Source organism: Elephas maximus, chromosome 16 (genome assembly GCF_024166365.1).
Source record: "Elephas maximus indicus isolate mEleMax1 chromosome 16, mEleMax1 primary haplotype, whole genome shotgun sequence".
Lineage (NCBI taxonomy): Eukaryota > Metazoa > Chordata > Mammalia > Proboscidea > Elephantidae > Elephas > Elephas maximus.
Genome location: NC_064834.1, coordinates 74,643,649 through 74,670,040, shown reverse-complemented (window position 1 = coordinate 74,670,040; position 26,392 = coordinate 74,643,649). Strand labels below are relative to the sequence as shown.

At 50.6% G+C, this 26,392-nt stretch overlaps 1 protein-coding gene across 3 annotated transcripts in view; it reads right to left on the bottom strand.

The window, feature by feature from the left end:
- LHPP (phospholysine phosphohistidine inorganic pyrophosphate phosphatase) overlaps positions 1 to 26,392 on the bottom strand; it is a 140,283-nt gene that overhangs the window by 60,216 nt on the left and 53,675 nt on the right. The window contains exons 6-7 of one of the 3 annotated variants that reach the window (XM_049854803.1): positions 25,276 to 25,367; positions 18,429 to 19,014 (exon numbers count right to left, since the gene is read on the bottom strand). In XM_049854803.1, the coding sequence (XP_049710760.1) occupies positions 18,954 to 19,014; positions 25,276 to 25,367 (153 nt within the window). In that variant the 3' untranslated portion in view covers positions 18,429 to 18,953. Of the gene's footprint in view, positions 1 to 18,428; positions 19,015 to 22,900; positions 25,368 to 26,392 lie in introns of those variants that run through there. The other 2 variants (XM_049854802.1, XM_049854801.1) reach the window with 2 other exon arrangements.

Genomic DNA, 26,392 nt, shown 5'->3' with positions numbered 1-26,392 from the left:
GGCAGCTCCTGTCTGGAGGCGAGGTAAGAAGGCAGAGGGGGACAGGGGCTGGTTGAATGGACATGGGAAATAGAGGGTGGAAAGGAGGAGTGTGCTGTCTCATTGTACAGGGACAGCAACTAGGGTCCCATAACAATGTGTGTATGTGTAAGTTTTTATATGAGAAACTGACTTGAATTGTAAACTTTCACTTAAAGCACAATTAAAAAAAAAAAGAGAGATTACAGCCTAGAAAACCCTATGGGGCAGTTCTACTCCATCAAATGGGGTCGCTAAAAGTTGGAATCGACTCGGGGGCACCTAGCAACAACAGGGGGTTCTGGGTTGGCAGGTTCACCTCAGGCCATGAAATAGTCATGTGCGGAGCAGTTCTCCCACTTCCAGGGTTTCAGAGCGGGAAGGGACTTCCATTCCTCCCCCCAGGAAGACAAGGTGAGGAGGCCTGGCTTTACCCTGCCACCCCCACCCCCAGCTACTCTGCACCCAGGGGCCAAGGAAGCATCCCAGGTGGGTGATGGAAGGGAAGGAAGGTGCCGGGCTCAGCTCTTCTCCCTCCATTCAGCACCCAGGGGCTGGGTGCCTCAGCCCTACTCTCCAGCTCTTCGGGCTGTCAGCTTCCTGGGCAGACTCGCCTGGGGGCCTGGTGGGGTGTACCCTCCGGTTTCTGGAGGCTAAGCTGGAGGTCCAAGGGGCTACAGCTCTGTGAGGGAGCAGTCGCGTACCAAGACAGGAACAGGGTCAGAGGCGAGCGAGAGCCTTTGGGGTATGACGTTTTACTCCAAAGCCAGCTTTATCAATCAGTACATTCAGGTACCTTTTCAGTTTCTTAAAGCAACAGGCAGAACAAATGCTAACCATGGCTGCCTCCGGGAGCCAGGACACTGGATTATTTTCTTCTTTGTGCTTTTCCGTGTTTTGCACGGAGGACTTGCATTTTTTTTATATAATTAGAAAAAAAAAATTACATTAATTTTAAAAAGAGAAAAAAGTCATTGGAGGCACAGTCAAAAACGGCACAGCTGGAAGGATGAAGGGCGATCTTAGGGCAGAAAATGGCTTTCTGTGGGCTGCTGCACTGAGGCCTGGACAGCCCACTAAACCCAGCCCAGGAGAGAAGGGCAAATAAATCCCAGGACCCACCGTGGCTGGGGGTTTAATGTGCATTGCAAGTGGCCCTGGCAATCCAGATGTTCCATCTCGAGAGAAAGGCCCAGAAGCCCCGGAAGCATCCCTGCTCCAAGGCGGCAGGATGTAGACCCCCGCGGGCACCCACACCTCCAGGTTCCTGGGGCATCTCTGAGCCCCCTGGTGAGAGGCATTTCAGCAGCTGCAGCTTCTGCACATCTGTTTTGCCCACCCCCAAAGAAGACAAATATGGGATGCGGGGGCACGGATTCCCAAGTCTGGTTATTTAGAAAACCACATGTGGTGGGGTCTTAGGGCTTGCCAGGGGCACTCTGGCTCCAACTCCTGGGAGGGTCTGAGACCTGGAGCCCAAGCCTGTGGCCAGAACCTGGGGGTGGGCTAGAGAGGGGGACGAATGTTCACTACAAACCACTGAGGACTGTGACCACTAGTCTGGGTATGGCATCTTTGCAGACCTGGGGCCTGGGCCCTGTCCCTCCCAGCAGGCCTCAGGCCCCTGTCCTGCCCTGGCCTCAGAATGGGAGGAGAGTGTGAAACACCAGCCAAATCTTCCAGACAGCCGAGGTGGGTGGGTGTGGGAGGCCCCTTCTGAGATAAAAACTGCTGACAGGGAACAGCTGGCTGAGACAGGGCAGCCGTGTGCCAGGTGGGCCCATGTCGGTAGGGTTGACGGCACCTTGTGGAGGGAGCCGGCCCTCAGAGGGTCTGTGCTCTGTGGACACCACCTGCCTTCAGAATATTCTGGAGCAACTTCAGGGAGGCCGATGAATGTGAAGGCCCCTCCCTGTGCAGCTCCCCTGGCCCCAGCCTGGCCACTTGCAGGCATAAGGGGCTGGGGCCTGGACCTCAGGACCTGCTGCCACCTGGTGGGTGTGCGCGGTCACGTGGACCAGTAGGGACTGGGTGGGGCTGAGTACCTGGGCTTCAGGTCCCTGCTTGGGTAGGTGGGAGCCTGACAGCACAAGGCTCACCCACCCACTCACCCCCCCAACAGCACGCCTCCAGGAACAGAGGCATGCAGTCACAGGCACACAGAGACACACTGTGGTCACGATCAGGCCAAAGGTCCAGGTGGTAAAGATCCACCATGGTCAGCCTGGGGCCAAGTTTCCTCAAAAACAATACTGATGGGAACACCAATGAACACTTTAAGAGAGAATGTTTCCTGAGCACTTACTATGTGCCAGGATTTGTACTGGATGCTTTCTGTAGAATACGCCTTCTTCTCCCTCAACTTAGGTGGTAGGGTCTCTTCCTGTTCCCATTTTAAAGATGAGGAAACTGAGGCCTGCAGTGACGTGAGCATAATGTGAACTCGGTCCAAGTGGCTCCAGAGCTGTGCTGATAAGGTTAATACTCCGTTGCCTCCCCTTAAGCATCACTGATCCGCACGCAGGAGAACTTGGGGGCTGGGGATTTGGTTTCAAGATGGCGGCCACCCTCTGGTACACCTCAGGGGCACCCTACATTTCCTCAATACCCAGTTCCTCAGGAAGAAGCCCTGAATAACCCTCCTACACTCCAAGTACATCTGGCCAAGTTGCAGCAACTTTATTCTCTGATCCCATGAGGCCATGCTAAAAATAGTTCACTCCCTACAAGACTTTGAGAAATAAAGTGTTGTGAGACATCACGAGAGCAGCACAGACTCCTCAGGAAGTGCTGCCTTCCTCATGGCAGGCCGCCACTGATCCTTGAAGTGGCAGTGAGAACCTGTCCTCGTCAGCAAACCCAGGCTCTAAGCTTCACCCAGCTGTGTGACCTGGGCAAGTCCAACCCCACTTTAGGCTGGCTTTTCTGTAACACCAGCCAGGGAGGGAAGAATCCAGATCATGCCAAGGACTCTCCTCACCGTGTGAGTCTGAACAAATGGAGTGTCTGGCAACATAACTTTATCATCACTGGTCTCTTCTCGATCACAGAAGCCAGAAATGTTTAACAAACTCTTTGTAGGCAGCTCACAGTTGGGGCATTTCTGTGCAGGGTTGAGTAGGCAGGAGTCCCAGCCCTGTCTTTAGGGAGCGGACCTGTCCACCTCTTCTCCTTCAGCCAGCCAGGGTGGGGTGCTCAGAACAAGCAATGCCCGCTTTTCCTGAAGGTGCTGGAAGTGTGCAGACTGGGAGCCTGTCCAGACAGGTCTCTCTTCTCACACAAAACCTCCCAGTGTGTCAGAGTAGAACTGTGCTCCATAGGCAGCGACAGATTACCAAATAAGCAAGGTAAGCACATGTGTTACAGGTTGAATTATGTCCCCATCCCCCCCGCCCGCCCCCCATGTGTGTCAACTTCGCTAGGCCATGATTCCCAATATTATGTGGTTGTCCACCTTCCTGTGATCTGATGTGATTATTCTATGCATTGTAAATCCTAACCTCTATGATGTTAATGAGGCAGGATCAGAGGCAATTATGTTAATGAGGCAGGACTCAATCCACAGGTTGTATCTTGAATTAATCTCTTTTGAGATATAAAAGAGAGAAGTGAGCAGAGAGGAGAGGGAACTCATTACCACTCAGCAAGAAGAGCCAGGAGTGAAGCATATCCTTTGGACCCGGGGTCCCTGTGCTGAGAAGCTCCTAGACCAGGAGAACATTGGTGACAAGGACCTTCCCCTGAGCCAACAGAAAAAGAAAGCCTCCACCAGGGGCTGGTGCCCTGAATTTGGACTTCCAGTCTCCTAGATGGTGAGAGAATAAATTTGTTTGTTAAAGCCATCCACTTGTGGTATTTCTGTTATAGTAGCACTAGACAACTAAGACAAATTTGGTACCAAGAGTGGGGTGCTGCTCTAACAGATACCTACAATGTGGAGGCAGTTTTGGAATTGAGTAATCAGTAGTAGAAGCTGGAAGAGTTTTAAAATGCCTAATAGTAAAAGCCTAGATTGCCTTGAAGAGACTGTTGGTGGAGTTAGGGACATAAAAGACAATTCTGGTGAGGATTCAGAAGGAAGAAAGCAGAGGTCTAACATCAGGGATGGCACAGATGGTGAGGAGCAGCAGCAGAGAAATGGCAGCAACAGGACCAGGAGACCAGCACGTGGACTTGGATGCCTATCGGCACTTATCAGTAGAGCTAAAGAGCTTTAGAACACTTGCCTGGGCTGGGTAGACATGGAGCAGGCTCAAGAGACTGCAGAGGCCAAGAGGCCAAGAAACCAGGAGCAGAAACTGAAGAGACAAGGAACACAGGAAGCAGAGCTGCCTCAGCCTCAAAGAGCAGGGCCACGACCTCTGGGGTCTCAAAGGGTGGGGGCCCTGGCCTCTGAGGTTTCTGAGGGTAGGGCCAACACCTCCTAAGTTTCAAAGAGTTAGATCTTCACGAATTCAGCTCTGGAGTGTGGGGCTGCCTTTCACCAGTGCCAGTGGGATGAGGCCAGATCCGCTACCCAAAACTGAGGGGGCAGGCTGCCATGTCCAAGGGGCAGAAGAATGGGGCCTGCTGGGGGCTGAGGGGCTAGGGTTGCCACTCAGATGGACTAGATGGTTGCCACACAGATGGGAGGAAGCAGAGTTGCCATTCCAGTGGGCCTGGAAGGTGAAGCTGAAGCCCAGTGCCAAGGGGCCTCCACCCAGAACCCGGAGAATGTGCCCAACACCCAAAGTCTGGAGGGCAGAGCCATTGCCTAGATGGTCTCAGAAAACAGAAGATTATTTTCAAGCCTTGAGGGCTAATGTAATGCTGCTGACTTGCCTGGTGCCTGTTATCCATTCTTTGCCTCCAATTTCTCCTATTTGTAATGGAAATGTCTAGCTTGTGCCTGTTCTACCATTGTACTTTGGAAGCAGATAGCTTGTATCTAGATTTCACAGATGAAGAGGAATTTTGCCCCAGGATGAAATTTGGACTTGGAGTTGATTTAAGACTTTTGAGATGATATGATGGGGTGAATGTGTTTTACATGTAGCACGGATATTATTTTCAGGGGGGAGGGCAAAGGGCGGAATGTTATGGATTGAATTGTGTCCCCCCAAAATGTGTGTCAATTTGGCTAGGCTATGATTCCCAGTATTCTGTGGTTGTCAACTGTTTTGTGATCTGATGTGATTATCCTATGTGTTTAATTTTATTTTATTGTGCTTTAAGTGAAAGTTTACAATTCAAGTCAGTCTCTCACAAAAAAACTTATATACACCTTGCTACATACTCCCGATTGCTCTCCCCCTAATAAGACAGTCCGCTCCCTCCCTCTACTCTCTCTTTTCGTGTCCATTCCGCCAGCTTCTAACCTCCTCTACCCTCTCATCACCCCTCCAGGGAGGAGATGCCAACATAGTCTCAAGTGTCCACCTTATCAAAGAAGCTCACTCCTCACCAGCATCCCTCTCCAACCCATTATCCAATCCAATCCCTGTCTGAAGAGTTGGCTTTGGGAATGGTTCCTGTCCTGGGGCAACAGAAGGTCTGGGGACCATGACCACAGCGGTCCTTCTAGTGTCAGACCATTAAGTCTGGTCTTTTTACAAGAATTTTGGGTCTGCATCCCACTGCTCTCCTGCTCCCTCAGGGGTTCTCTGTTATGTTCCCAGTCAGGGCAACCACCGGTAGTAGCCAGGCACCATCTAGTTCTTCTGGTCTCAGGATGATGTAGTCTCTGGTTCATGTGGCCCTTTCTGTCTCTTGGGCTCGTAATCACCTTGTGTCCTTGGTGTTCTTCATTCTCCTTTGATCCAGGTGGGTTGAGACCAATTGATGCATCTTAGATGGCCACTTGCTAGCATTTAAGACCCCAGACACCAATCTCCAAAGTGGGATGCAGAATATTTTCTTAATAGATTTTATTATGCCAGTTGACTTAGATGTCCCCTGAAACCATGGTCCCCAAACCCCTGCCCCTGCTACACTGGCCTTCGAAGCATTCAGTTTATTCAGGAAGCTTCTTTGCTTTTGGTTGAGTCCAGTTGTGCTGACTTCGCCTGTATTGTGTGTTGTCTTTCCTGTCAACTACAGTAGTTCTTATCTACTATTTAATTAATGAATACCCCTATCCTACCCTCCCTCCCTCCTCCCTCTCATAACCATCAAAGAATATTTTCTTCTCTGTTTAAACTATTTCGCGAGTTCTTATATTAGTGGTCTTATACAATATTCGTCCTTTTCAACTGACTAATTTCACTCAACATACTGCCTTCCAGATTCCTCCATGTTATGAAATGTTTCACAGATTCATCACTGTTCTTTATCAATGCATAGTATTCCATTGTGTGAATATACCATAGTTTATTTATCCATTCATCCATTGATGGGCACCTTGGTTGCTTCCATCTTTTTGCTACTGTAAACAGTGCTGCAATGAACATGGGTGTGCATATATCTGTTCGTGTAAAGGCTCTTATTTCTCTAGGATATATTCCAAGAAGTGGAATTGCTGGATCGTATGGTAGTTCTATTTCTAGCTTTTTAAGGAAGTGCCAAATCGGTTTCCAAAGTGGTTGTACCATTTGACATTCCCACCAGCAGTGTAGAAGTGTTCCAATCTCTCCACAGCCTCTCCAACATTTATTATTTTCTGTTTTTTGGATTAATGCCAGCCTTGTTGGAGTGAGATGAAATCTCATTGCAGTTTTGATTTGCATTCCTCTAAAGGCTAATGATCGTGAGCATTTCCTCATGTATCTGTTAGCTACCTGAATGTCTTCTTTAGTGAAGTGTCTGTTCATATCTTTTGCCCATTTTTCAATTGGGTTGTCTTTTTGCAGTTGAGTTTTTCCAGTATCATGTAGATTTTAGAGATCAGGTGCTGATCAGAAATGTCATACCTAAAAACTTTTTCCCACTCTGTAGGTAGTCTTTTTACTCTTTTGGTGAAGTCTTTGGATGAGCATAGGCGTTTGATTTTTAAGAGCTCCCAGTTATCTAGTTTTTCTTCTGCATTCTTTATAATGTTTCCTATACTGTTTATGCCATGTATTAGGGCTCCTAACGTTGTCCCTATTTTTTCTTCCATGATTTTTATCGTTTTAGATTTTATATTTAGGTCTTTGATCCATTTTGAGTTAGTTTTTGTGCATGGAATGAGGCATGGGTCTTGTTTCATTTTTTTGCAGATGGATATCCAGTTATGCCAGCATCATTTGTTAAAAAGACTGTCTTTTACCATACTTAGTAGTCTGACTGAGACTAGAAGAATCCCAGTGGTCACGGTCCCCAAACCTTCTGTTGGCACAGGACAGGAACCATTCCTGAAGACAACTCATCAAACATGAAAGGGACTGGACAGTGGGTAGGAGAGAGATGCTGATGAAGAGTGAGCTAATTATATCAGGTGGACACTTGAGACTGTGTTGGCATCTCCTATCTGGAGGGGGGATGGAGGATAGAGAGAGTTGGAAGCTGGCAAAATTGTCACGAAAGGAGAGACTGGAAGGGCTGACTCATTAGGGGTAGAGCAAGTAGGAGTACGGAGTAAGGTGTATATAAACTTATATGTGACAGTCTGAGAAAAAAAAAAAAGACTGTCTTTTCCCCATTTAACTGTTTTGGGGCCTTTGTCAAATATCAGCTGCTCATATGTGGATGGATTTATGTCTGGATTCTCAATTCTGTTCCATTGGTCTATGTATCTGTCCTTGCACCAGTACCAGGCTGTTTTGACTACTGTGGCAGTATAATAGGTTCCAAATTCAGTTAGAGTAAGACCTCCCACTTTGTTCTTCTTTTTCAGTAATGCTTTACATATCCGGGGCCTCTTTCCCTGCCATATGAAGTTGATGATTTATTTCTCCATCTCATTAAAAAATGTCTTTGGAATTTGGATCAGAATTGCATTAAATGTATATGTCGCTTTTGGTAGAATAGACATTTTTATAATGTTAAGTCCTCCTATCCATGAGCAAGGTATGTTTTTCCACTTATATAGGCCTCTTTTGGTTTCTTGCAGAAGTGTATTGTAGTTTTCTTTGTATAAGTCTTTTACCTCTCTGGTAAGATGTATTCCTAAGTATTTTATCTTCTTGGGGGCTACTGTAATTGGTATTGATTTGGTGATTTCCTCTTCGATGTTCTTTTTGTTGGTGTAGAGGAATCCAACCGATTTTTGTATGTTTATCTTGTATCCCGATACTCTGCTGAACTCTTCTATTAGCTTCAGTAGTTTTCTGGAGGATTCCTTAGGGTTTTCTGTGTATAAGATCATGTCATCTGCAAACAGAGATACTTTGACTCCTTCCCTGCCAATCTGGATGGGCTTTATTTCTTTATCTTGCCTAACTGCTCTGGCTAGGACCTCCAGCACAATGCTGAATAACAGTGGTGATAAAGGGCATCCTTGTCTGGTTTCTGATTTCAAGGGGAATGCTTTCAGGCTCTTTCCATTTAGGATGATGTTAGCTGTTGGCTTTGATAAATACCCTTTATTATGTTGAGGAATTTTCCTTCTATTTCTATTTTGCTGAGAGTTTTTATCATGAATGGGTGTTGAACTTTGTCAAATGCCTTTTCTGCATCAATTGATAAAATCAGGTGATTCTTGTCTTTTGTTTCATTTGTATGATCGATTACATTGTTTTTCTAATGTTGAACTATCCTAGGCATTTTAAATCCTAACCTCTATGATGTTAACGAGGCAGGATTAGAGGCAGTTATGTTAATGAGGCAGGACTCAATCTACAGGATTGGGTTGTACCTTGAGCCAATCTCTTTTGAGATATAAAAGAGAGATGTGAGCAGAGAGGAGGACCTCATTATCATCAAGCAAGAAGAGCCAGGAGTGAAGTATCTACTTTGGACCCAGGGTCCCTGTGCTGAGAAGCTCCTAGACCAGGGGAAGATTGATGACAAGGACCTTCCTCCAGAGTTGACAGAGAGAGAGAAAGCCTTCCCCTGGAGCTGGGGCCTTGAGTTTGGACTTCTAGCCTCCTAGACTGGGAGAGAATAAATTTGTTTGTTAAAGCCATCCACTTGTGGTATTTCTGTTATAGCAGCACTAGATGACTAAGAAAATGTGCTTAAGGCATCAACAAAACAGGGGCACCAGCTGTCAAAGCAAAGACCCATAGATGCCAAGCAGACAGGACACAAGGAAAAGACAGCACCGAAGTAGAAGGAAATTGGCAGGGACTAAATGAAATCAGCACCAGCTCCAGTGCATGAGAACGTGCCAGCTGGAAATAAAGTTCACACAGGGTCACAAGGGCACCCACATGCAAGGCTGTTTAAGCTATGAGGCCCCTACTACTTCAACACCTTCATTGACATCTGTCTCCTACGGTCCCCTCCTGTGTAACTGAAACTCCCTATCTTGGCGGGTCTCCTGGGAGTATACTATTTCTTTCTAATAAGCAAGAGGTGGAGGTGGACTGTTGAGTCTAATTATTGCTGCATTCACCCAATATACAACTGGATCCAATGTAAATGATTACTGGGCAAGGACAGATTATATTAACAGATAACAGGTCTTTGATCTATTTTGAGAGAACCATTCAAACGAATGAGTACGCAGAGGAGGGGCACCACAGATCATCAATGCTTAGGGCCCTCACATGCCTTAATCTGGCCCTGTTCATAGGGTTCTAACTGGCTGGTCTTTTGGAAGTAAGTTCCCAGGCCTTCCTTCTGAGATGCCTTTGGGTGGACTCAAACTGCTAGCCTCTCGGTTAACTATTTTAACATTAACCATTTGTATAACCCAGGGACTCCAAAAGGTAGAAGAACAGTGGCAAAACTGGAAGAGAGCTCGGCTACTTGCAGAACCCAAGACAAGCTGCAGTGCCACATGGTAAGGGCACACCACAAACCCCTCCGTAAGGCCTCAGAGTGCAGGGGCGGGGGTGGGGGCTGTGGTTCCTGTCATGTGGAAGGGTGAACTGGAAAGGCAGTGCCTCAGACAGGGCTCCAGTCAGAATGGAGGGGTCAAGGGCACCACCGGGTCCTAAAAAAGTCTTCTTGTCCACCACGGCTGTTTGGCCACATGCACACAATTGAATCTGCCCACCTCACATTTCCAGCTGATCCTGCCCTCAGCCTACCCACAGGGTTATGTGACAGCACATGTGTTTGAGGCACGAGCCCACACACATTTATAACGGGGTAAAAATGAGCCCAGCAATTTTTGTTTACGACAAATCTAAATTACTCACACCTGGGCTACTTCAAACTCCAAAGTCTTGGGCAATATCAGGCTACCCCATCCGAGGTGGTGGGCACCGGAACAGGGCCCAGCAGAAACCAGAAATGGGGAAGCCTGCCGAGGTTCCTGCGGCCAGCACTCACACTGGCTACCTGGCACTCTGGGCCTCAGTTTCCACATCTGTGAAGGGGGTACAGTGGGTGAGAGAAGGCCTGAGGATGATGTGCCGTGGGGGCTGCCCCGCTATCATCTATGGGTACAGCCTTTCCCTGACATCTCTTGATGGTGCTTTGGAAGGGCTTCAGGGGACTCTGGGCCTGTGGCGTCTGCTCAGGGTTGGCATGGGCAGGGAGGTGGAAGCAGTTCGCCCAAGCCAACAGCCTTCAACAGGGTTGCACTCCCACCTCGCCAGATTGCACAAACCCCTCCCAGGCTGGGCACGCCTGCCACCCACTCCCTGCACGCGATGCATGCCACTGCTGGAGCCTCCCAACCAGGCCCCCACTCTGGCAACAACTTGGAGCCCTTCTGTGGGCAGAGCTCTGCCAGCCACAAGATCACACTCTGCCCACCATGCTCCACGAGGCCTGTGTTCTTGGCCACAACACTGCACTGTGCCCGAAACAGTCCACAAGGCCCATGTTCCTAGCCACAACATCGCACTCTGCCCACCATACTCCACAAGGCCCGTGTTCTCGGGCACAACACTGCACTGTGCCCGAAACAGTCCACAAGGCCCATGTTCCTGGTCACAACATCGCACTCTGCCCACTATACTCCACAAGGCCCGTGTTCTCGGGCACAACACTGCACTGTGCCCAAAACAGTCCACAAGGCCCATGTTCCTGGCCACAACATCGCACTCTGCCCACCATACTCCACAAGGCCCAGGTTCCTGGACAAACAATGCACTGTTCCTGGGGCCTCTCACGGGAGGTGGCAAGGGCAGTAGGGAAACTGAGCCTGGGCTAGCTGAGCAGGGCAACCAGTTGTGACGGAATGTCCCTGACTCTCTGATTGCTTACTTAAAGCCCAGGGACAAATGAACATACCTCATGGGTTTGCTGCATCAAGCAGGAAAGGTGCTTGTGCCTGGCCACTGAAAGTGCTAGAGTATTCTAGAAATGCAGCTATTCTGGTTATTACTAGAGAGGTCCAGTGGCTGGAAGCCACCCAGCGGTCCTCAGCAGAGCTCAGGCCAAGGTTGCAGCACCCACCCCCTTGTCCATGCTCCTGTCCCTGTACCTCTCAGCTGCAGGGGGACCACAGGGTGGCTTCCAATACACCCCCATTGAGACCACGGTTCAAACCCATCTTCATGGGGCCCATCCAGACTCCACTGGGCTCGGCGCTGCAGGACGGGATTTGTTTTTTGAAGAGTTCAGGTTCCCAAACATTTTCTGCCAGATGGGGCCTTAGCCCTGCTTCGGGCCTTGGTGGTGGCGGTAGTGGCAGCTATTTCCAAAGTGGCACTGAGGCTTTCCTTCCCTTTTCCTCTTCCTCCTTTAACCTCCACCCTCACCCCTGCCTCCCTGCAGCCTCACCAGCCCTCCAGCTCATAGAACCCTTGGGACTTTTCTAAAGGAGCCCTGGGCCACATGGTGGGAACATGGGGCCGATAGTCAGTGGGGTGGCCCTGCAGCCCACAGCCTCCGCCTGCTCTGCTCACAGCCCGCCCAGACCCACCGTGCAGGCTCTGGAGGCAGACAGGAGCAGCCCAGCCCAGCCAGCCCCAGCAAGATCCATCCGGGCTGGCCTCGAAGGGTTTATTTTAAACTATTTCATGTGGAAACACTGATGCTTCCTCCTTACTGGCAGGTTCCAAACAGGTTAACCCCTTCTTCTCCTCCCAGCTGATTCCCACCAGAGCAAATCAAGGACGGCCTTCACATGCCACCCCCACCCGCCAGCCCCCAGAGCAGTGTCCCTGCAATCTGAGAGGCCTCTGGGTGGAACACTTGGGAATAAGCCCAAGGACAGGCCCAAGCCCATTCTACCAGAGGTGGGGCTGCTCAGGGGCTGGGGCAGCAGGGCCGAGGCAGGCAGCGGGTGCCAGTCCCAGGCCCCAGCTCAAAGCCCTCCCCCACCTTGCGTTCCATCTGTAAAGTGAAGGGGAGGTCCAGAGAGAAGATCAGAGCTCCCCAAAACTTTTATAATGCTTCCAAAGCAGTCAAACCTCCCACCCCTGCCGGAGGAGTCTTACAAGGAACCCCACACAAACAAAAGAGGTGCTCTGGTTGAATTAGGGGCAGGGGTCCAGAAACCCCACCTGGTCCCCCTAATTCTCCTGAAGGACCAGAGCAGGACTGGGGCTCTGGGGTCCTCAGCCCGGGGAACCCCTGACCAGCTGCTCTCTCAGCCCTGTGGCTCCAAGTACCTTTGCAGACATAAGCACCTCCTGCTGGCACCCAGCTCCTGTCCCAGCAGCTCCTGCCCTCGAGGCCAGCGTGATTCAAAACTGTTCTGCCAACCTAAAACTGTACACAAATAAATGAGACAGAGAGGAACACTGCCCCCTGGTGCAGTGGTTGAGAGTGCAGGCTACAGAGTGAGACTTCCTAGACTCAAATACTGGCTGTGTGACCTTAGGCAAGTTACTTGACCTCCCTGGAAACAAAGACAATATCAGCTGTTTCTAGGGTAAATGAGTTGATGTAACAGTCCCTGGCTGTTCCTTTGCTGTTTGATGCCACAATCAGTGTTTTCCCAACAACCTTAGGAGAGAGGAATATTACCGTCACCATTTGCAGTGAGAAGCTAAGGCACAGAGAGGGTAAGTAATCAGCCCATGGTCACACAGTTGGCTGAGCCAGGATTCTCACCCAGGCAGCCAGGACCCAGGGTTGCCACAAGGCTTCGAGGACTGAATAAAATGAATCTCCTACAGAGAATCCTCCAGAAGGAGTTCAGGTCATGTGAGAAAATACCTGGGTTCAGCAAAAGTCTTTATTTGGAACAATTTGTTATACAGTCAGCTCCAGCTCATGCTGGGTAGGACATCAACCAGGGCAGCATGGTTCCTGCTGACCAGGTGATCCCTGAATCATGGGGGGACCCTGAATGGCCACCCCACCCATATTCCACACCCCTCTGCATCCTGTATCTCCCCAGTCCCCCAGTCCCCCAGTCATACACTCTGCCCAGCACCGGCTGGGACCCTCTGGGCTATGGGACCCCCAGGGCCACTCTGTCTCCTCCGTCTCAGCTCCCCACACACTGCTGAGCACACAGTAAGTGCCTGCAAAACTGAGCTGCCTTTCAGACTGGGCTGGGCAAGGGGAAGCTGGGAAGCAGAACAGGCAGGCCCTCCTCCATGCAGCAGGCCCTGATGTTCCCAGCTGTGTCCTTTTCAAGTACAACTTTTCCAATCGAGCATCTACGTTCCCGGGAGAGGCTGACCCACTCAGTCCGACTACACAGCTGCCATGAGGTTCATGAGCAGCCAAACAAAAAAACCTGTTGCCGTCAAGTCGATTCCAACTCATAGCGACCCTATAGGACAGACTAGAACTGGCCCCACAGGGTTTCCAAGGAGCAGCTGGTGGATTCAAACTGTCGACCTTTCATTTAGCAGCCAAGCTCTTAACCACTGTGCTACCATGATCAGCCAGGGTAGTCAAAAGTTTTGGTGCTTGGGCAGATATTTCTCCTCTCCCATCTGTTATGGATTGAACTGTGTCCCTAAAAACAGATGCTGAAGTCCTAACCCCTGTACCTGTGGATGTAACCCTGTTTGGAAATAGGGTCTTTGAAGATGTTCTGTTTGGTTAACATGAGGCAGTAGGGAGGGCTCTAATCCTACATGGCTGGTGTCCTTACGAAAGAGAAGAGGCACAGAGGAAGGACGCCATGTGACCCTGCAGCTGCAAGCCAAGCAATGCCTGGAGCTCCCAGAGCCTGGGAGAGAGGCCTGGAAGTTTCTGCCTCAAAGCCTCAGAAGGAATCAACATGGCCAATACCCTGATTTTGGACCCCCAGCCTCCAGAACTGAGATGACAAACTGTCTGATCTTACAAGCCCCCCAGTTCGTGGTTCTTTGTATGGCAGCACTAGGAAACAAAGACACCGTCTCAATCCATCAGCTGCCAGCCCTGCCCCCACCGTCTGCACACCAGGGAAGGCCAGGGGCCGCCAGGAGCATGTGTTTTGTGCATCGGAAAATGTGGTCTCTGCGGGTGAACTTTCAAAGTGGGGCCCTGGCCACCCCCGTTTATGACCCCATGATCTGAACCAAAGGTGCAGGCCTGGCTGAACCTGCCCTGGGAAGGCCTCTGGGCGCCCACACCCTGCGACACTGAGACTCATGTTAGCTCACTGAACTGTTGTTTCCCGCAGTCGTGTATTTATCGAGCTCCCTGGAGGTGCTGGAGATGCCAAGGAAAATAAAATGCTACATTTTCCAGATGAGGAAACTGAGGCTCAGAAAGGTTTCCCAGCTGGAAAGTGACAAAGCAGGGATTTGAACCCAGGGTGTGTTTTTCTATCCCTGAAGCCATGCCTGTCTACTGTTGTGCCTGCCCAGACAGGACCTGGCTGCCCCCAACAAATGGTCCCTTTGCCCCAACACTTAGACATGTGGGTAAGCTTTCATCAGGGGACCTCGGGGAAACCAGGGCAGGCCCTGGTTCACCCTGACCAGTGGGGTGACCTGGGATGGGTCAGCTCTGTCTCCAGAAGAGAGGATACTTTCTCCATTCAGGCCCACAAACATGGTCTAGGACATGGTCTGGGAAGCCGAAGGCCTCTCCCAGTGGGAAAGACTGTCGATTTGACAAATGCAGTGTCTGACATGTGCATGGCATTGTGGAGTTAACAACACTGGCAGAGACCCAGTCCCCTCACTGAAGAAGCAGGGCCAGTCTTGGGAGATAGGGTGGGGGAAACAGATGAACCAGCAAAGGTGTGGGGCTTCCCTCTCCGTCTAGTGGAGGGAGGGCCAGGCCTGAGGCTCACGGCACACAAGGAGAGCAGCCTAGTGGGAAGGCAGATTGGAGGGGTCCAGGTCCCATGTAAGGAGGGCTTTAGGGCCACGTGGACAGGATGGCAGTCCAGCAGGGACCAGGCACTCAGTGGTCTGGTGGGGTTAGGAGATTGGCTATTGATGTGGGGGAGGGTGGGGAGCATTGAGCAATAGCTATTAACTGAAAGGTTGGGAGTTCAAGTCCACCCAGAGGTGCCATAGAAGCCAGGCCTGGTGATCTACTTTCGAAAGATCACAGCCATTAAAAACCCTATGGAGCAAAGTTCTACTCTGACACACACGGGGTCACCTGGAGTTGGAATTTATTCAACTGCAACTGGCTTTTTGGAGTTTTTTTTTTTTTTTAGGAAATAAGTAAATATAGAGAGAACAATGGAAGCCCATTTTCTCACTGTTGGAAAGGTGAAGGCTAGAAAGAACCCTATGGTATTGGATTGGAATCAGGGGTACAGGTGGGAACTCATGGTTTTCGACAGCTATAGACTGATACAGGGGTAAGTATGGATGTAAATGTGTGTTATACCTACGTTCACACCTCTGTCCTCTGCCACAGTCTGGGAGCAGTGACGCTCAGAGGCAACCTAAGACTGCCGAGGACCTGGGTCTTAGATTCTAAGTGCCACTTCCCCCTAAAAGGAACCAGGGCTTCTTGGGGAGCTGGCCGATTCTGCTGCTGAGGCAAGATGAGCCTGAAACACTTTTTGTGTCAGAAAGCAAGGAAGGGGTCAAAGAATGGTGGGGCTGTGTCAAAAGTACCCAGAACGAGCTTGAAGGAGCAGCCACTGGCCACGTCATCGACGAAAACAGTGATAGTAACAGATTACAACCCATGGGATAAAACAGGAACCCGTGAGGCCACAGTGACGCAAGTGAATAAGGAGCAGAAAACGTTCTTCCTTACAGTACAAAGCCAACAAGAAACCTACAAAGGGATAACGGTTGGGCACCAATGTTCACTGCAGCATTACTCACAATCGCCAAAAGGGTAGGAACAGCCTGTGTCCATCAGCAGATGAATGGAGAAGCAAAATGTGAGAGAGCCACATGACGGAATATTATTCAGCCACAGCAGAAATGAAGTTCTGATACATGCTACAACACAGATGAACCCTGAAAACATTACACTGAGTGAAAGCAGTCACAAAAGGACAAATACTGTACGATCTCACACGAAGTATCTAGAATCGGCAAATGCATAGAGACAAAGTTTATTAGTGGTTACCAGGGGCGGGTGGGAGGGAGAATAGGGAGATATTGCTTACGGGGTGCTGAGTTTCTGTGAAGGGTGATGAAAAAATTTGGAGACAGATAGCCGTGATGGTAACACAATATGGTAACCGTAACCAATGTCACGGACTTCTACAGAGAAAAATGGTTGAAGTGGCAAATGTTCTGTTATATATAACCCGCTGCAGTCAAGTCAATTCCAACTCATAGTGACCCTATAGACAGAGCAGAACTGCCCCATAGTTTCCAAGGAGCACTGGTGGATTCCAACTGCCGACCTTTTGGTTAGCAGCCTGAGCTCTTAACCACTGAGCCACTAGGGCTCTTTGTTATATATGCTTCACCAAAATAAAAGAAAAAATGATAGATTTATAGAAATCATAGAAATAATTAATTAATTATTAAATTAATTAAACAAGTGGATGAAAATAGGGTGAGGAATAGGATTTCACATGGTCTCAAAGCATCTCCCACAAACACACAAAGGAAAAAATAATCACAAAGGGAAAAAATCCTAACTTTACATAATTCTATGGCAATCACCATCTTAATCACCGTCTTAACCACTGTTAACACTAGCAGTACTGCGGCGAACAGACATGGCGTGCCTCCTGGTAGGATGCACTGAGAAGGACACACCACTACCTCTGTGATGTTCTGGCTCCAAATGCACTTATAACCTGGTTCTATCATGGGAAACCCTGGACAAGCCCAAATTGAGGGCCACTCTACAAAATGGCCTGTGACCTTCAAAGCTGTCAAGGTTGTGAAAGTCAAGGAGAAGCTGGGGAGCTGCTCCAACTGAGAGTCTAGAGAGGATCCCAAACTGCACGACCCCAGCTTGGAAAGGACGTTCATGGAATAACTGAAGGGACTTGAATGGGGCCTCTCTGTGGGACAAGGGTATGTGGAATTTCTTTGTGCTATTCTTGAAACTTTTCAAAATTATTTGAAAATAAGAACTATGGTAACTCAAGGAGGGCCCGAGTAATTCTCCTGGAGGTAGGGGCGTGTTTTGGGTACAACAGAAGCGGCCCCAATGTGGGGCCAGTGCAGACCCCAGCTTGCCCTGGGATTATGGCACAACTTCTCAGCTCCCTGTACAGAGCAGGTGATCCCTAGCGGCCCTTCCAATCGGGAGGACTCTGAGAACTCCATCACCAGGAAGGGCCTGGAAGAGCCAGGAGTATCCAGGCCAGCCGTGGAAGGGGGTGACAGAGGGGTGGCGAGCCCAGCATGAACAAAGGTGGGGAGTCATGAAAGGGACAGAAGGGGCCCCAGGGGGGCGGGGAGTGAGAGGACTGTCCTACTCAGGTAGACGCTGGGCCGCCCCTGCAATCTCAGGAATGCTGGGAGGCCATGGTAACCTCCCCTACCTGAGCCAGCGTGGTGCTCAGGCTTCTTCCCTGAGAAGGTGCCAGCTGGAAAAGGAAAAAGGCGCTGGCTCGCCTCCACCTGCTTTACATCCTGGGGTCCCCAGGCTGACGGAAGAGTCTCTCTGGAGCTGGCAGGGAGCTCCTCAGTGTACCCTACTCCTCATCGACTGCGCCCACGGGGGTGGTAGAGGAAGGGGCAGAGCCCCGGGAGGCAGGGAGCTCTGGGAGGCCCAGTCAGCAGCACCCCTGGGGCCTGGCTCTCAGGTGCAACCCACCGGGTCAGTCTGCCCCAGTCTTGGCAGCAGACACACAGCAGCCACGAGAGAGAAAGAGAGGGCGTGTGAGTGTGTGTGGGACAGCATGTGGAGTCTGGGTGTGAGTCTGTGTGTGGGCGTGTGGGCAGATCCCTGTGTGAGGCCTGGAGGTGTGTGAGGGCCTAGGTGTGAATATGTGTGGCACCTGTGTGTGAGCATGCGTGTATATGTGGGGGGGGACCCAGGTGTGAGCACGTGTGACTATGAGGGGAACCTGGGTGTAAGCATGAGTGAGAGTGTGCGCGTGGGACCCAGGTGTGAGCGTGTGTGAGTGTGTGCAGCCTGGCCCCGGGTGGCTCTAACAGGCCCCACCTCTGCCCCATACCAGGCAGCAAGGCACCTTCTAGCAGCCCCGGCAGAAAGCAAGGGTGAAGAAGAAGGGTGTCTTAGTTATTTAGTGCATTTTTTTTATGACAAGGGGTCAGCTGTTCGAATCTGCCAAGTGCTCCTCAGAAACTCTATGGGGCAGTTCTACTCTGTCCTATAGGGTCGCTATGAGTCGGAATCGACTCAACAGCACTGGGGCACTGGGTATGACAGAAATGGCGCCCTGGTGGTTTTGTGGTTAAGAGCTCGGCTGCTAACCATAAGGTCAGCAGTTTGAACCTACCAGCCACTCCTTGGAAACCCTATGGGGCAGTTCTACTCTGTCCTATAGGGTCGCTATGAGTGGGAATTGACTCAACAGCAACAAATGTTTTTTGATGAATGTATTTTCTCACAGTTTAGGGAGCTAGAAGTCCGAATTCAGGGCACTGGCTCCAAGGAGAGGCCTTCTCTCTATGTCAGCTCTGGAGGAAGTTCCTTGTCTTTTTTTTTGAGCTTCTGCTCCTGGGTGATCTTCATGTGGCCTGGCATCTCTCTTCCCGCATCTCTGCTTCTCTCAGTTGCTTGTTTAATCTCCTTTACATTGAAAAAGAGATTGACTCGAGATTCACTCTACACTAATCCTGCCTTATTAACATAACGAAGACAACCCATTCCCAAATGAGATTATAACCACAAGCATAAAACCAAAAAAAAAAAATCAAACTGGTTGCTGTCAAGTTGATTCTGATTCATAGCGACCCGATAGGACAGAGTGGAACTGCCCCACAGAGTTTCCAAGAAGCGCCTAGCAGATTCAAACGGCCGACTCTTTGGTTAGCAGCCGTAGCACTTAACCACTACGCCACCAGGATTTCCAACCACAGGCATAGAGGCTGGAATTTACAACACATGTTTTGGGGGGGCACAATTCAATCCATAACAAAGGGAAAATGAAAGTTGACCCTAAAGGGTCTGGAAGAAGACAGCAAAGCCAAGGGCAGAGCCAATGGGCAGGAGCGGGGACAGGAGGGAAGAGACAAAGGGGAGGGTCTGGAGGGGAAAACAAGACCAGGTTGTGCACGCCCCAGGGCCAGCTTGTATGCCAGCAGCTGATGACCTTCAGGAGGAGGTCATGGAAGTGAAAGGAGGCTGGAGGCTTGGGGGCCAGGCCAGGCCAGAATAATGCATAACAAGGTCCCTGTCCTCTCTGGGCCTCAGTTTCCACACTGCAACTGGGAGATGCTGACCTTGATCTGATGTGTCTTTGGGTCCTGTTTCCTCATGTATCAAGGGGAGACAGGACCAGCCTCTCAGGGTTGTCATGGGGACCAGATGCATGGAACGACTGGTCCAGTGTCAGCCAACTGCGTGGGTGGAGTGCGGGCCTTTATATAGCTCAGCATCTGGCCAATGCAGTCCCTCTGCAGCCTCCCCGGGTCATCAGACTGATGGGAACTCACCCTCACAGGTGGCCCGTGCTATTCTGAGACAGATCTGCCACACCTCCAAGGTCAAACCTGGCCCTTCTAGCACTTTACAGAGCACAAAAAAAGCGAGCGGCATAAGCCAAAAGCCACTGTGGAGGTCTCTATCTGCCACTCTGACAGGGTGGCATGGACCAGCCATACACGCTGCATCACCCACGTGTATAGAGACAGCAGCTTTACCTGGGATAGGCTCCCCCATGGGCACGTGTCAGAAAGAAGACAGACCTGAACACTGACCGACTGCGGTACCTCAGAGACTGTTTGGACCAAACCTGAGCAGCCCACAGTTCTCCTTGGCTGTATTGCTAGCAATAGGCTAATCATTGGCCCACTTTTACTAAAGAGGCCAGAGATGGACCAGCTTCAGGCCAAGCTGGATCCAGGTGCTCAAATGATATAATTGGGACCTGTCTCTCTCTATCTCCTGCATGTTGGCTTTTCACTTGGCTGGTTTTCCCCTGGAGTGACAGAGGTGGCCACAGTAGTTCCAGCTTATATTTCACTGGCTACTTTCCCAGGGATTCCGGCAAATCCTGGGGCCAACTCTGATCACATGCCCATACCTGTGGCCTGGAACCCCCATGCTCCAGACTGGCCAAGCCTGATTCCCAGGTCCAAGCCTGCAGCCCAATGGTGGGCTGGGGGTGCAGGAAGGCTGACCCCAAAGTAGCACAGGGACCACAAACAGAGGAGCAGAGCTCGACATACAGAACAAGATTTGCCGGCCACCCCGTCGTATCATAGCTGAGAAAGCAGAGCCTTCCTGTCACACCCAGACCCGGGCCTTTCCCCTGCACCTCACGTCCCAATTCCTCTTCGGAATCAACCAAGGATGCCCCATCCCAGGCCCCCAGGCTTGCCCTCAATGTCTGCCCTGCCCTCCCCAGGCTCCCCTTCCCAGCAAGGCAAGCCGCCCTCGGCTCCATCCCATCTACCTGGCCACACGAGAGCACAGGGCTCAGTCATTGTTTCTCAGTCCTTCTACATTATCACCTCCCTCAGGAACCTTTTTAGAAATCATAATCCCGCAGATATCTGTTCATGTACTATGGCCTTTGGAGGGCCACACACCACTGTCACATCTAAGGTTTTCACACCACCCCCCAAGGAAGAGCAGTGGTCCCCTTGGGGCAGTACCAACCTCAGGGAGTCAGGCCCTTGTCTCCCTGCTGCTGGAGGCCAGGAGCGTGGCCGGGATCTCCCAGGAGAGTTAGCTGTATCCCACAGCGCCACTCTGACTGGGGGCTGCCTGAGGAAGTTGGGCTGGGAGGGCTCGCTGAGACCCGAGGCTACACCTGGCCCAGCCAGGCATAGCGCCACTCTGACTGGGGGCTGCCTGAGGAAGTTGGGCTGGGAGGGCTCGCTGAGACCCAAGGGTACACCTGGCCCAGCCAGGCACAGCCCCACTCTGACTGGGGGCTGCCTGAGGAAGTTGGGCTGGGAGGGCTCGCTGAGACCCGAGGCTACACCTGGCCCAGCCAGGCATAGCGCCACTCTGACTGGGGGCTGCCTGAGGAAGTTGGGCTGGGAGGGCTCGCTGAGACCCAAGGGTACACCTGGCCCAGCCAGGCACAGCCCCACTCTGACTGGGGCCTGCCTGAGCAAGTTGGGCTGGGAGGGCTCGCTGAGACCCGAGGGTACACCTGGCCCAGCCGGACACAGAGGATCCTCTGTACAAACAGACCCAACTGCCCGTGACTCTTAGAAGTAAGAGCTACGTGGGGGTATGTCTGCGGGGATTGAGGGAGGGTTCCGAAGCTACCCCTTTCTCCCCCACTTCCTCACTTTTCCAGAGGAAGATGCAGAAATTGGACCCCCATCAGTGCATACCCCATCAGTAGATAATGGGTCAAAAGTACATCTTTCCTGGTCTGTCAGAAACTGCAGCAACAGCAACTCCCTTGGGGACTGACTTGCACCCAGATCTCTGAGGGGCTTGCTGATGGCCTTTGAGGACAGCCAGCAAAGCCAAGGTGGACAAGGTTCATGTCGGGCTTGGAGAACATTCCGGGCGGGCGGCCAGCCCAGGGCAGGGTGGCCAGGCCCCTGTTCCTGCTGCCATCTCAGCATGGTGTCCCCTTACATGGTGGCATGCTTGCTGGAGCAGACCGAAGCTGCCCAGACTTGCCTGGCTTCCCCCATCCCCACCATGCCCCCCCCCCAACACAGGCAGTGAGGGAGAAGGAGAGGGTTTAACTACAAAGGCAGGGAGAGTGTGACTTCCGGGGCTGCCACCTGTCACCTCCACCCGCCAGGCCCTGGGGTACAATGAGTGGGATCAGAAGTTCCTGATGCCAGTCCCTGCTCAAGTCGCCCATCCCAGCCAGTCACCCAACTTCCGGAAACACCGCTCAGGATGTCACGGGGTCCCAAACGAGAGGCTCAGCACTCAACACAGTAAGACCCCATCAGGGCCGCAGAGTGCACAGCCGCCCAGCATTTTGAGGGGCAGCGGCCATGCCCAGGACACAAAGCGGTCTGTGTGCCGAGAGTGCCATCTGGAGGGGGACGCAGGCAGTGCAGGTGAGGGCCAGCCCCACGGCTCAGGACAGGTGCAATCACGAGTGCAATTTACAACTGTCCAGTAGCCACGTTAACGGAATTCAAAATAAACAGGTGACGTCAATATCACTAATACATATATTTAATACAACAGGCCCTAAATATCAACACTTCCACATGTAATCGCTATAAAACATGACTAGTGAGATCTTCCATACCACCGTGGCCACCCTGACCACCTGCTGACTGCCTGCAGGCCCTCCAGGTGTAGTCACGGAAAGACGCCGTAAAACATTGTTCAAGAGAAAAAGCATAAAGGTTACAAAATAATAAAATCCCATTTTTGTAAAAAGAAACAAAAATTAGTTTTATGTTTCTCTACAGAGAGAAACAGTCTGAAAGAACATAGCAAACTGTTGAAGGCATTCCCCTTTCCAGGAGATGGCATCATGGGGAATGTCCGTGTTATGATTTTCTTGAAATGACACACAGATAACTCGGCTCTGAAAAGTGTCAACCCCGGCAGCATGGGATGGGTCTCAGCCTTCCACACATCCACCTGCCCACGGTGGGCTTCCTGGCTACACACAGACCTTCTTCAGAGACCCTGCATGGGGCCAGAGCAAGGCCAGTGCCTTCTCTGTCTATAGGGTCACCTGGCTTAGGCTGGAAGCCCCAGAAGACCCCAACTGAGGCCACATTTAATCAGGACAAACAACGTGTTTCCTCCCCAAGAAACCAGAAGAAGCCCTGTGCAAAACGCTATAGTCTGCAGTCCTCACTTGCTGTTAAGCCTCACCCCTGTTCTTTCAAAGCAGGTGTCAGTGGCGTGAGGGGCACTGGGTTGGGCTCCTGACAGTGACGTCTAGGCATCCCCAGGAACTGGGCAGCTCTGTGCAGCCATACCAGAGGGCGCCAAGTCCTGCAGCTCCACATGGAGACCCCTACCCAGAAGTTAGCAACAGGACCAGGTGCTGCAACTTTGGGGGGAGTTGGGATTAAAGACCTTAGAGCCCCAGGATGACCTATCGGGGAGCAAGTTTCTGAGGCCTGTGAATGCTGCTCCCTTGGGGAGCTGGGAAGCCCTTCTGTAGGTCCTGAGAAGAAGGAAGGTCCATGGTTCAGGTGTGCCCAGGGACCTCCTGCTCTCAGGGGGGCCAGGAGGGGCGAAAGCACTGGGCTTGCTGATCCTCACTCACCTGTGTCCACCCTTCAGCCCCAGACCCCCAGGTCCTCTGGGTCCTTTGCACAGGAGCGGGATCTCAAGTGAGAGTCAGGCCCCTAATTTGTTTTATCAGCTCTCCCAGGACAGATGTAACTGACTCCCTCTAACACCAGTACACTGGGTACCCATGTTTAACCAAGTCGCCCCAGCATTCACAAAATCATATACTCCCTGGATGGCCGTAACCAAAACCACCTAGAATAAAGCAAGACAACACTCTGAGGTCCGACATGCTTTCAACAGCCAAGTGTGCCAAAGCTAGTCACCACAGGCAGCTGTACCACCCCCTGGAGTGGCCGACACCCACAGATGCCCATAAGTGATCTGCTCAAGACCAGGCTGACTTTTGACCCAGAAAATAAAACGCAACCAAGTTTCAGTTCCAAAGCATTCCTGACCCAGGACTGTAGTCTCTGGGCTCTGTCTCACATGGACACCACAGAGCCCTGGGATGGAGAAGACCGAGCGAAGGGAGAGGGTGAGCAGAGAGGCCGAGTGCTCCCGAACAGTAACCTCCACCATGCAGCAAAGCATCTGACTGCCCTGTGCCTGACTCCCTGCCAGGGTAGCACCTGGGCCCTCCGCCTTTTTAGCTCCATAATACCAGTTGTCATGGAGTTCGCACTGACTCATGGGGACCCCACATATGTCAGAGTAGAACTGTGCTCCACAGGGTTTTCATGGCTGTGATCTTTTGGAAGTAGATCATCAAGCCTTTCTTCCAAGGTGTCTCCAGGTGGACTTAAACCTCCAACCTTTCAGTTAGCAGCCGAGCACATGAACCGTCTGCACCACCCAGAGGCTCCTTCGGTAATGCACACATATTCAGACTCTGACTCTTTATCCTCAGATTAGATCAACAATCTAAATACGGCCAAACCTGTGAAAGCCGGAACTCAACGGGACTGCCTCGTTTTTCTGGGTCTCTAAAGTTTTCTGTCTTTGACGGGGTGCAGTTTACCGCTTTTCTATCGCTCTCTATTAGTGGAAAATATCTGAGGTTTCCTTCTCCGACAGGTTCTGGCTTTCGCAGGTTTTACTGTGTAAGAGCTAAAACCGTAAGATTCTTAGAAAAAGCCATCGGGTAAATCTCCATGACCTTGGATTTGGCGATGTTTTCTTAGATACGACAACTAAAGCACAAGCCATGAAAGAAAAAATATAAAAACTGGATTTCACATTATTAAAAGCTTTTGTGTATTGAAGGACTTTATCAAGAAAGTGAAAATACACCTAGAGAATGGGAGAAAATATTCGCAAATCATATACCCCATGAGGGTATATACATAAAATTCTCTAACAAATCAACAACGAAAGACAAACAATCCAATTAAAATACGGGCCGAGGCCTTGAACAGGCGTTTCTCCAAGGAAGGTATATAAATAGGCAACAAGCACCAGAAAAGACGTTAAAAAGGATTTCTTTTTTAAAAAGCTGCTTTTCCTTCCCCTCTCTCTCTACAAAAGGTCAGCCAGACCCGTCCTTAGAAGACACTTACACAAAAGACAGCGAACGCCCACGTATTGCTCCGATGGGTGCAGAAGATAACCACCTTTATTTCGGAAAACAAAAACAAAAGCCTGCTTGCTCCCAACGACCCGCGTTGAGAAGGCGGGCAAACCTGCCTGCGCAGCACTGACCTGAACTTCCCGGTCCGCACCTGCAGCGCCCGCATCCCGCACCGCTGGGCCCCACCGACGTCACCCACGATGTCATCTCCGATCATGATGGCCTGTCGGGACAGTGAAATACACTCAGAAGTGATGTCCGGAGAATTTTATTCCTGCACGACTTCATCTTTTTTGACATAATAAACTGCCCGGGTTGATGTTTAAAAACACCAAACCGCCATCATACAAATTAAACAGGATAATATTGTCACTGTATTGATTAAAAGTCACCCCACCTTGAATATATCTCCCGCTGCCACCCCTGTGGGCCGCGGCTCTGAACCGTCTGTATTTGCGCAATTTGAAATCAATCAGCAGACGTCAAAGTGACAAGGACGCTTGGAGATACTGAGGCGGGCGGGCCTCTGCTTGAACAGGGCACGCAGCACAACTCTGCGTGATGCTAAATACGCTACAACCGAGTTAGCTCCCCAACAACGCCTGGTTCTGTGAAAACCAAGTACCTTCCCCGCACATCTCTGTAGCCTGCAGCTTAAAAGGCTTTGCTTTCAATAGAGAAGACGTACAAAGTACTCGAGATAAAACTGCATTTCTTTCTACTGAACATTCTGTACTTTACACTTTCACTGATTTTCTCTGCTCTTTCCCCCGTCCAACCCCATGTTTCCCCAAGTGTGATACCCGTACTGGTGAAAGGCTATGTGATTTTTGGTGCAACAAGGACAGACATTTTTAATGTAATAGTTTTGTATTTATTTTTAGAGTAACCTATGGTGCGTGAACGATTCTGGTTTTCCGTTTAGAATCACTATCAAAATGTCCTTTAAAAGTACATTTACTAACGTTATAAAAGATGAGTCAATTTAAAGAAACATTAAGTAAATCACAGTGCAAGCGGCACAAAGACAGATATGTAAAATATAAAAAAATTTTTTTTCTAGAATGACTGATGTTGAGGAAACTGGCAAATCCAAATGAATTTAATTTTTTGTGTCTATCCAACTAGAAATCATCAAATCACTAAAGAAGAAACAGCCAGTGGCAACATGTTGCCTGAAATGACACCAGCACCGGAGCCAGCAGCACACAGAGACGAATCTAAAGGTGCGTGCAAAGCCAGTGTTAC